Source organism: Callorhinus ursinus, unplaced genomic scaffold (genome assembly GCF_003265705.2).
Source record: "Callorhinus ursinus isolate GAN/ISIS: 27379988/994484 unplaced genomic scaffold, GSC_fseal_2.0 scaffold9, whole genome shotgun sequence".
Taxonomy (NCBI): Eukaryota; Metazoa; Chordata; class Mammalia; order Carnivora; family Otariidae; genus Callorhinus; species Callorhinus ursinus.
The window spans coordinates 24,533,600-24,545,838 of NW_027397071.1; the positions used below are offsets into that span (position 1 = coordinate 24,533,600).

Consider the following 12,239-nt stretch of genomic DNA (forward strand, 5'->3'; position numbering starts at 1 on the left):
ACAGAGACCATAGAGATGGCAGGAGACCTCCACAATAAATCTGCTTAATACAAGAGAATTAACAGAGATGAGTTTGCTTTGGTAATAAGAGAGATCTTTTCCTGAGGCTGAAGAGAAGAATGGCAAAAGCCAGGGTTTCTTAGTAAAAAGACAAGACGTTGAATGTTTGTTGAAATTTTTTGTTTTAGTCCCAGTTCTTATTTGGACAAGATACTTGAACCACCTGAGCTCTAGTTTATGCACATAGACTAATACTCAAAAATCTCTTCTAGCACTGATATTCCATAACCTCTCTTCTCAACAGAAGGTAACACTGCTGATAGTGAGGGAGCAATGGCGGGAAATATTAAGAATGGGAACAGTTTGTTGTGAAGAGAACAAGCCACACAATCCTACTCCTTCTTAAGCTTTCATTTCAACATTTTAGTTTCTGTTACTTGCTAGGCATTAGAAATAGAGTAGACATGTCACTTTTACCTATGGCACAAACTGCAACAGTATGACATACACTAGATGTTTTGCTGCTTATTTTACCCTTTTGGAAATTTTCTTATTCTTTCAAACTTTATTTTGGGTCAGTCAAAATTATAAAGAGTTTTCATAAGTTAGAAACAAAGATTATAGTTAAGCCAAATATTTAAGAAATTCTGTGGCACTATTCTTTCCGTCATAAAGGAGATGGGCAACACTTTTGTTATTAAAACAATAACCAGTAAAATAAAAAATTAATGTTGGATATCAGAAAAGGCACTTTTTAAAAAGATTTTATTTATTTGAAAGAGAAACAGAGAAAAGTGCACACAAGAGAACAAGCAGGGGAACAGAGGCAGAGGGAGAAGCAGACTCCCCACTGAGCAGGGAGCCCGATGCGCGGCTTGATCCCAGGACCCTGGGACCATGACCTGAGCCGAAGGCAGATGCTTAACCGATGGAGCCACCCAGATGCCCCAGAAAAGGCACTTTTTAATATGATTCTTATGAATAACAAAATACCCAAATTCAACATATTGTTTATGACAATAATTATTAGTACATTATCTAAGAAAATTACAAATTCTAAGAAAACACAAGGACCAAATCAGTATGCTCCTTATGGTGAAATGTTACATATTCCTAAGTGTGGCCAAACACTTAGGAATAGTAAAAGTTGTCCTCTGAAGTACTTCCAAGGAAAAAAGAAAGGAAGGAAGGAAGAGAGGAAAGACGGAAGAGAGGAAGGGAGGGAGGGAAAAGGGAAGGATATATAAACATCTCCTTCACAGTAAGTTTCTGAGAATGACTCAAATGCCTAGAAGAACACCTGATATATCTAATGCATCCCAAACATCTATACTATTTGTTGAAAGAATGATCAATGTGTAGTTTGAGAGTAAGTGCACAAAAGACTCCATTAGGAAATCCCCCACAACAAATTCTAGAAGACAGCTTTATGACATGCTTTAAAATCAGGATAGCTGGCACATGCCAGCATTACAGAACTTACAATTAAACATAAGCATGGGAACTGATGGTAGAAGGGAGAGGGAAGATGTTGCTCACAAGTAACATTTTTTTTTAAATAGGCCAAAAAAATATTTTTTTTTATTAAATAGGCTTAGAGATCCAAAATCTCATTAAGTTAAGCCTTAAAATACCCTTTGTGCCACCTCCATATTCAATTTTAAATCCCTTCAAGATCTGTGAGGAAAAAATAACATCACTCTTACCTTCTGCACAGGTACTTGACATTCAGATTCTAACATTGCTGTGTCATTATCACCAGACTGATGAGTCACAGTTAGGCCATTCAAATGTTGTTCAGAATCACCTAGATGCACACATTTTTAGAACAGTATAATCAATATATTCATATTGTTTGTCCATAATTTGACCTTTTCTCCCTTCCTGCCCCCGCCCCCCGGTCAGAAACTATGAAAACAAAATGATTAATTTTTTGATGTTGTTTTAGCTTTGGAATATTCTTAGTTGAGGAACTGTTAAACTGTAAAATAAACATTTTTCACTTGAAATTTATGTCCTCTTATTTTGTCTACATTAAGAATAGTTCACACTGTGGTTCACCCACCAAAATCTGTTTCATCTGTCCCCATGGTATAGCAGTCCTCTACTGCGCAAAGTGACCTCAGCTCCAGAGATGGGTTTTCATTAGACTACCCCAACACCCGTAAGTCATTTAGGAAAGAGCAGGCCTAAGCCAATGCAGGGCTCTTAGGTAAAGATACTTCTTGGTGAAATTGAAAACAAAATACAAAGAATGGAAGAACTAAGACATTAAATATCTACAATAGCTAATGAGGAGAAAAGAGTATAAAATGTAAAAGGTTGGCTTGACTCGGGGGTGAAGAGAACAAACTATGCAATCCTATTAGCTGTTAAACTTTCATACCAATATTTCATTTATTATTGGTAAAGATAACTACAGAAAAAGAGCTTAAGCCTTGGTTAAACCATGCCTAAATGACTGACCTACCTTTGGACTAGCGATTGTATATGCTAACAAAATAACTTACATCGTTCAAGCCATCTTGAACTGACTTTTCTGTCATACGCAACCATGAACATCCTGATACATGAACTTACTTGGGTCATTTCTCTTTCAATTCTCCCTAATTCTTTTCTACAGGTCCTAACAAGTAGCAAAAGGACAGAGGAGACAAATGAAAACTAAGCTGCTATCTCTGTTAACTATTCAAGCTCAGAGAAATCTAGCCACTTACATATTGTAGGAACTTAGATTTAAGCTTCTACTACCCATCAATCCCTTGACTGATTCTCTGGTCAAATCCTACTAGTCAAAGTTGAAGCTTGATGAAGAGAGGAACATTAAGGAATGGGAGTGAGCGAAGAAGGGTGAGAGAAAAGTTACAATGGAGGCATGAGTGAAAGAACAAAGATTAAATTTGTATGTCCCTACATAGCCCAAATGTACTTACGTTTTCTCAGTTCAACAAGGAATGGAAAAATAGGGAGTTAAGCTTTAACTTTAGAACTACATCCCTTTTGTGCTTCAGGCCAGATATTATTTAAGAAGGAGAAAGAGTATGTATGTCAAGAGAAGTAAATTCTAAATGACTCTCAGTTTGCTGAGCTAAGTGGTGCAGTGCTATTATCAAGAGTTAAAGAGGAATAGCATGGCCGCCACCTGGTCACAGGCTCCATGCCTGCTCCACGCAGACATGGCAAAAATGTCCAGCCCTACTGAGACTGAGCAGTGCATCGACTTTCTGATTACTGTTTTCCAGAAGTGTGCTGGATATAAGGGTTATAACTGCACTCTCCAAGAAAGAGTTCCTAACCTTCATGAACACAGACCTGGCTGCCTTCACAAAGAACCAGAAGGACCCTGGCATCCTTCACTGCATGATGGAAAAAATGGACCTCAACTCTGATTGGCCAGCTAGATTTCCAGGAATTTCTCAATCTTACTGGTGGCATGGCCACAGCTTGCCATGACTCCTTTACAAGGTCTAACCATTCCTGGGAAGTGAATCTGAGGGGCTCTTGAGCCTGGCCTCCAGACCACCCCTTTCCTTCAAAGCAGCCTCCCAGTCATCATCTCCTCCTCACATTCTACACATACCCTCAGCCCATTGTCCACTGCCGCATGCAGGCCAGTCCTGCTGGTAGTTAATAAAGCAACAGTGTTTTCTAAAGCAAAAGAGAATTAAAGAGGAAAGATTAAAATGTGGGGATTAAAATAGGGAAATTCAGTTTTGGCATGCTGTGTTTGACATGCCTATGTGATGTTTAAGAAAAGATGTTCAGTAGAGTTGTATAAATATGCATGGGGCCTGGATACTTGATTTGTAAACATGAGACTAGGAGTCACAGACACCAAGATCACTCAGGCAGAATGTATAGATCCAACCTTTATAGTAAGTAGAAAATAATCAACGTATGGCAGACCTGGGTAAATGGGAAGGCTGTTCCAAGCCTACAAGCCTACTGCTATAAAGTTGAGGGGATCACTATGAGCTTAGTAAACCTAGGCTTTGGAACATGGCTAGAATATCATGAAGTAAAAAGATAAAGGCTTAATGATGCAACTTAGATTATTTTCAGCATTTAAAGATAGGCAGATACAGAGATATCTGTAAGGAACATTCGAAGAGATGGGATGGTGAAGAAAATAGTGTCACAGAAGCCTAAGTATGTCAAGGGTCCAACTCTCTGAAAAACATTTTCATGGGGATGACCCTTTGGTACTGCAAAACACTACAAAACTTCTCTTTCCTCAGACTTCTGTTTTTTGACCTGCACCAGTATCTAGGCCATATTCTCTGAGCCACTGAAGCTTGTTATAAATAATCCTTTGTTATTAAAATCTAGCATATATTCATCTTTTGCAGACCCGCTCATTCTACCCTTGTAATTTTTTTCAACCTTTCACTTTTCTTTCTTTCCATTACTTCATTTTTTTTCCCCTACTACTGGAAAAGCCCAATTGGTCTCTTCTTTCTCTGGTCCTTATGGCCCATTCTTCCAACTGGCCTATATAATATTGGCAGATTAATTACTTTGAAGCTCATACCCTTTGCTCAAAAAAAAAAAAATCTTCACTGGCTCCCCAATGACTATACCATTATCATTAAGTCCAAAGTCTATAGATATCAAGGTTCTTTATGATCTGAACCTGGTCTACCTTTCCAAATTCATTCCCCCATATTCCTATTTATCCAACCAAAGCTTTAATCACATCCAATTATTGATTGCCTAAATACCTTCATGCATGTTGTTTCCTCCATCCAAAATGCCTTTCAGTCCTAGATATACATAGATAAGTCTTACTTCTTCCTCCAAAATCCAGCTCAAATGATACTTAATCTGTAAAATACACATCTGCCAAAGAGATCAGGTAATTTTGCCTTCCTCACCTCTTTAAATTTTGATTTCTTTTAGGGAACATTATTTTTATTTTGTATACCAGCTGTTTATTTCTCCTACTAGATGGCAAACTCTTTGATTTGCCTTTTCATTTGCCATGTTAATTCACAATCATATGATAGCATAAGTATTTGTTTTTTAAAAATTCTTAATATAATTGAGGGAAGATTTATAAGCTGGGAAATGAATTTGGGAAATGGGTAAGTTATAAGGATAAGGCTAGTAATCCTTTGTAACTTAAAACTTCAACTTATTTTAAGGAAAAAAATGAGGCATTTTCCAGTTCATGCAGAGATGATGGCAGTAGTTTTGAAAAAACTGGTAACACTCAATTCAATTTCTTAAAGCTTTTATGTACTAACATTTTGTCAAACGTTTTTGTATTAAGAAACCTAAGTGAAAAAATCTTTTATTGTTTGAAAGATTTAACTAAACATTTATTTCCATCAAGATTAAACTCCAGAAAAGTAAACTTCTATATATATGTTAGTTTACACACATTTGCAGTCTCCCTTGGGCACAGTGCCACCTACAGTTGGCACATGCAAACCACTTGGTTCTGGAAAATTTGGTAAGTGCAATAGGATAGCCACTCTGGCATCATCCAAGCATTCCTTTTATACAATATTCACACAAATTCCTTTTACTAACAATCACATATAAACCAAAATTTAATACAATAAACTTACCGCAACTGAAGACTTAGATATTGAAAGCCTGATTTTCATAGATAGGATGTTTTCTTAAAATAGGAACAAAAGACCATCTTGACTGCATTCTTTGTTTTCTACTGTCTAGTTCTTCAGGGCTATCCCTACCAATCTTCTATGAATTTACTATAATGAAAATAACACCTTTCTCAACTCTGGCTCTTTCTGAGCAACCTTTAAAAATGTCCATATCTCTTTGATTCAAAAACTCAAACATAATGAAATAATGTCCCCCCTCCCAAAAAAACCCCCCCCCCAGCCTCCCCCAAGAAAACTATCTTCCTGTTAAAGCCACAGCTATCTTCTCGACCAATAAACTTCTTGAAAAACTGGTTTACAGATTCCATTACTTCTCAACTTATAAAAATTTGGCTTCTACCCCAATCACAATGGCCACTAAAAAGCCTTTTGCAAAAGCAAAAAATCTCACACTGCCAATTTTAATCCTCTCTCCTCATTCCTCATCTTACTTTAATGCATTGCAATATACTCTTGTGGTACTTGTATAACCTTGTGATTTGATGACATCATCTTTTAACTTAATTTTTTCTATTTTTACTGAGGAAGTTTTGTTTCCTAGAATTTTGTCCTTGACCTTTCTCTTCCTGCTCTATACATTTTCCTGGGTGTTTTCATTCATTCTGTTTCAAGTAGCTTCTATATACTGGCAATTCCTAAATTATAGTTCTCATTATACCCTCTTAGTTCTAGAAACCTATTTATAATTTTCTATTGTTGTCTATTTCCAATTTGTAGTTGTCTATTTCCAATTAGGTACTCCAGTACCTCACACATGTCCAAAGTGAGCACTGCCTCTTAATGGCAGTCCAACTATTGGATGATATCTTGCAAGACATTCATTCTAACAAAGCCTAACAACTGCACCACAAAAATATTCTTCTAATTTATCCACATCCTTTCCATACTTACTGCCTTAGTTATGGTTCTTAAAATTTCTTTCCTAGACTATAGCACTCAGCTTCTTTACTTGGTCCCAACTGTACCAGAGCATCTTCATCTTAATCTGCCCCCTTTACAGTTAAGCAGTAATCACTTCCTCACATAAAATCTGATTTTGTTATGCTCCTGTTTGAAGCTACTTGTATACAAATTAAAGACCTAAATGGAACACTTGTAGTCGAGGTAATTCATGACCTAGAATTACTAGATCTTCAGTTATGCTCCTGCATAATTTGAAAACCTTTTTCCACAAAAGGACAGATGTAAATATTTCATACTTTGGATCTTTGTTTATTTTTATTCTTGGGATGCCCTCCAGTGTTGCTTTGGGAAGAGCTAAAATTGAGTTAAATACAATATGAAATACTCAAACACAGAATTGTAGGGAGCTATCACTGGAAGCAAAGAGGAGGCCCCAAACTTCTCTGTTCTTCCTAATCTGTGCTGTAGTAAAACAATTTAGAAATTTCTTCTGCTTCAGAAAACCCCTGCCATTGGAAGGCCAAATACAAACCAGTGAGCAGCCTAGTGGGAAGGAGAAATGGGTAAGGAATATTCACACCTGCCTCTAGGCTAGACCTGAACAGTATCGCAAGGTTCAGGCACCCCTAGGCTGGGCTCATCAGTATCAGAGAATTATCCTTTGTGCCATACACTAGCAGGAGAATCAGGATGAGATAGACTTCTGACAAGACTAACAGACAGGATATTTAGTCAAATGAATCTAACAATATAAAAATTTAGCCAGATTTGGAAGATGTTTTGGTAAATGGGAACCACTGCCAGGCAAGTATTTCTAGCCCAAGTTTCCGTAGCTATAAACTGTTTCTCATGTATATAACTTAAATTTCTCTACCTATAAAATCTCTATCTTTTCCATATTCCATCCTACCTTTCCAACTCAAATAGGCATCATGGAAATTAGAGCAACATTTCCCAAATCTGTTCAGAACTTAGTGTGGACTCTGGTAGTGAAAGGTTTTAATATATGGTCTATGCCAATGTATATAACCTACCTGAAAGTAAGTTGCATGTGAACCCCACATATAATTTTCTTATTCAAATGTAATGAATGGAAAGTAATCAGAGGGAGACAAACCATGAGAGACTCTTAACTACAGGAAACAAACTGAGGGTTGCTGGAGGGGCGGTGGGTGGGGGATGGGGTAATTGGGTGATGGGCATTAGGGAGGGCACGTGAGGTGATGGATGAGTACTGGGTGTTATACGCAACTGATGAATTATCTGAAACTAATGATGTACTATATGTTGGCTAACTGAATTCTAATAAAATTAAAAAAAAAACAAATGTAATGAGTACCTTTAGGTATAAAGCAGATAATTTCTAACAATGTGCTTCAGTGATTATATCTAACCCGGAATTTACTAGTTATTTACCAGTCAATTTTTTTTACCTGAGGGAGGCAGAATTTGTAAAGGTGAAATGTTTTTCACACTCTGTAAATGTTCTACTTCTTGATGATTAAATGGTAACTGGTGGTGATTTGGTGGTGTTTCACATGAATATGAAGTCTGACAAACAAGGGTGGTTTTTGCAGATGCTTTATCTTGCATAGAAGACTGTATCTATTAAGACAAAGATAAATAAAATTGTGTTTCAGAGTTTTAACCACAAAAGAGGTTTAACTAAAAAAAATAGAAACATCAGAGGAAAAATGTAATACTATCTTCAAAAAATGGTATTACTTGAGTCATATAAACTTAAAAGGTATAATTATCCCATTCCTACAGATGAGAAAACCAAGATGTGGAAAGATTAAATGACTTGGCCATCCTATAGTTTTAAGTAGAGTTAGCCAAAGCCTATAATCTTAGTCAATAATACATACAGACTTACGCATGTTATCAAATAGTGCTGCTTATTTTCAAATGTTTTCCTGTGAGCTATGGAAAATAAAAACTGAGCTTTTATATCAAATCTAGGGACTGATCCACTTTATTTTACCCCCTTTTCGTTACTGAATTATAGGCATAATGGGAAGCGTGGGTAAAAAAAATCATGATAGTTGACCTGTAAGACTATCAACAAATTCTGATTAATTTATTAAGTAAAAACTGTATTATAATAGCTAACATTTATTTAATGCTTATCATGTGTGAGGCACCAGGCTAAACCCTTTATATAGTTCTTCAATTCTCACAATGATCTCATGAGTTTGGTATAACTTTCACCCCCATATGAAGTGTGCAACAGGACTTAGATATAATAAAAGCAACTTACCTAGAATCTTACATCTATTCAGTTGTAAACTACGTTATAGTACCAAAGCCCAGGTACCTTACCTACTAAGCTTTAAGTTGTAGGTAGTACAGAGATGAGTAAGATAGTCTTTCTCCCCCATCTAACAAAGGAGTTAGAGTGAATGAGTAGATAAGGCAAGTGTATGAATACCTATCTATGCTAGCTTGAATAAAACTAATGCCATAAGAATGTTTATCCCAACAATAATACAGACCCAAGCTCAAAACTTAAAGTCAAATGCTGAGGTTTAAATCAGCAAAAAATCACTTTTTGAAACACAAATATATGCATTTATTCATACTCCTAAAAATATTTCTCTCTTTGATTATCAAAGGGCATTTTGTTCCTCAATGAGGAACACTGAAAAAATTCTCGCCAAAAACAGATTATTATGACAGCATTCTATATGCCATATATGGAGTATGCTTTCAAAATTCATTGATATAATTTTGATTCCTCTAATACCTATGGCAACAGATTATCTGTATTTTGTTCTTACTCAAAGCCTTCAAGAACTCACTCTTGCCTACCATATTAGTTACCACTTCACCTAAGTGTTCAAAGCCCTCCCTATTATATTTCCCAAGCCAACTAATCTCTTACAAATACCCTATGTTGCCATATTTCCCAGAACACCTCCCGTGCTTTTTTGCTTCTCTTCATGCTACTACCTCTGTTTTAAAAAAATAAGTCCTTAGGCACCTGGGTGGCTCAGTTGGTTAAGCGACTGCCTTCAGCTCAGGTCATGATCCCAGGGTCCTGGGATCGAGTCCCACATCAGGCTCCCCCCGCTCTGCGGGGAGCCTGCTTCTCCCTCTGCCTCTGCCTGCCACTCCCCCTGCTTGTGCTCTCTCTCTCTCTCTCTGTCAAATAAATAAATAAAACCTTTAAAAATAAATAAATAAAAATTAAAAAAAAGTAAGTCCTTAATCTGTGTCAATGTACTATTTCTTCCTTTTCCCTGTAGTTTAAAACCTGTTGTAAGTACTCTCTCCTTCAGGCAGTATGTATGTTCCTTCTTCATCTTCTCAATAAATTATGAATATAGATTATAGCACTAATCATGCAACCCCTTAAACATGTGATTTTATTTCTTCTCACAACTGAGCTCCCTCAAGACAGGTATTTATGTTGTACACCACTAACCTAGTTACATGATGTTAAATAGTTTATAAATTTAATAAAGGTATATACCTGTAATTCTATATTTGAGAAGGGTACAGAGGATTAAAAATTTAATGAGAATGACAACCTGAATTAGTAACAGGTAAAATTACTTCTATCCTTTTCAAAGCATGTCAACTACAAATCATAGATGTGCTAAAATAGCTGGTAATTAAAAGCTTTATCTTAAACCCTAACTACCATTTTCCTACTACTTTTAGAAATTCCACCTTCCTGTACATAGCCTATATCCTACTGTGTGCATATAGGAAAAGCAAGGCCTTCTCTCTGTATTTAGACTCTCAAGACTAATTCCAAACTTCTATAATTTGTTCTACTAATCTGTATGATTTATAGAACAGTTATACCTTATTAGAAAAATGTAGCCAACTAGTTCCTGTATTCTATTTCCTTTAGGAAGAAATCTCTTTTTTTAAAGATTTTATTTATTTATTTGAGAGAGTGAGTGACAGAGCACGAGCAGGGAGAGGGAGAAGCAGACTCCCTGATGAGCCGGGGGGTGAGGGGGTTCGATCCTAGGGCTCTGGGGGTCATGGCCTGATCTGAAGGCAGATGCCCAACCAACTGAGCCACCCAGGCGCCCAAATCAAAACAAATTTTTAAGAATTTATTACTATACCAGGGAGTCATAGCATACATTTTAAAATTCTAAGGTAGAAAATGAAGAATTAACTTACCTTTACTTGTTCTTTAGGAGAATCATTCTGTTTTACTCCAGTAAATTTAGGAAACATTTCTGCAAATGTATATAAAGAAATATTTCAATATTTGCCAGCTTAAAAATTTACCATTTAAATTACAAATGATTTTTCATGTTAGAAATAAAAGGGTCATTTCAAGAAAATACCTTTAATACCAACCTCTTAAATCAAGAAATTCTTATAGTTACCTGGTTTTTGACCTTTGAATCAGTCAAAATTCTAAAGGGATACTTGCTTTTTAAAAGGGATATTTTCTTTTCTACATAATGGAATAAATATCCAATCACAAATTTCAACTTGGATTATTTAGGCAAAAAGAACAGCATAGTAGAGTTTGAATAACAGTTTAAAAAGGAGCAAGTTACAACACAGATAAGATTTTAAACAAATAGGATGAATTATGGTAAAATCTTTTATCAAGAAGCCATAAATATAGCCATAAAGGACTTAATTAAATAATTAAGAATTTACTGTAAGAGAAGGGTATGTCACTTATCTGAGTCTCTTATGAAAAGTGAAGCTATCTGATTTCATGGCAAAGTCTGCTCTGCTTACTAAGCATTATAGGAAAGACCCCAAATAATCTAGCTATTTGGCAGCCTCAACAATGTAGCAACAGATGGTTTTTATACTACCTTCTTTACCTTTAGAAATACCTTTACAGCGGACACTGGTGGTAGGATAGATATAAAAAGAGATCTCTGACACGGTGCTCATATAGGTTCCTCTTTCTTTATCTTACAACTGATTCTGGTGCTATCCTCCCCAGTCATAAGCCTAGGTCAATGTGGTAAAGCACCAAACCGGCAGTTAATGCCTTGACCCATCTTTCCAGGTCAGCGTTCATGAGCCACCTGAGCATTATTTGCTTCAGGCTCCAGGGCACCATAGCTGGTTAACATCAAATCTTATTCAAACTTAAAACATTCTAATTTTAATAATTACCTTCTGCCTCCTGAAATGCCATCAGTTTCCACTGGATGTGTTACTGTTCTTTCCTCTCCTAAAATGTTTGATGCTGGACATTGTTAAAACTGCTAAATGCCACTCAATTAAGTGCTTTAATTTGAAGAATTCAATTATTTGAAATGACACGAACCATCTTAATGTCACTCCACTAAGTATTATTTAAGTGTTGGGGGTTAGGTGGAGAGGAAGAATACAGAGAGCAAAGACTATAGCAAAGGCTATAGATCCAAGGAGCTTTCACATTTAGGGGATAAATTACGGTTTCGGCTTTGAACAAAAAAAACCAGACTTCATTAATATGATCATATACTATATGCACATCTACACATCTATCTTAACTATTCAAATATGCAGCTAAACTACATTATTCTATGATTTATATAAACTCTTAAGTATAATAAAATATGACATACCTCTACCAAAAAAATTCAAGGGCCTTAGTTTTCTAATATATAAAAATAAAGCTCAGAATTTTAAAACTTAGCATCTCCAAGTCTGAAGACACTAGCAAAAGGCATCAAAGAATTTTTAATTGAGAAAACCAGGATGGTAACTAGACTTATTGTA

The 12,239-nt window shown here is 36.0% G+C and overlaps 1 protein-coding gene and 1 pseudogene across 1 annotated transcript in view; one reads left to right on the top strand and one right to left on the bottom strand.

Annotated features, from left to right (window-relative positions):
• Positions 1–12,239, bottom strand: part of BRDT (bromodomain testis associated) — a 78,119-nt gene that overhangs the window by 24,967 nt on the left and 40,913 nt on the right. The window contains exons 13-16 of the mRNA XM_073896818.1: positions 10,680–10,738; positions 7,970–8,141; positions 4,722–4,763; positions 1,707–1,807 (exon numbers count right to left, since the gene is read on the bottom strand). Coding sequence (XP_073752919.1) covers positions 1,707–1,807; positions 4,722–4,763; positions 7,970–8,141; positions 10,680–10,738 — 374 coding nt within the window. The remainder of the gene's footprint in view (positions 1–1,706; positions 1,808–4,721; positions 4,764–7,969; positions 8,142–10,679; positions 10,739–12,239) is intronic.
• On the top strand, positions 3,177–3,505 carry LOC112824287 (protein S100-A11 pseudogene; annotated as a pseudogene).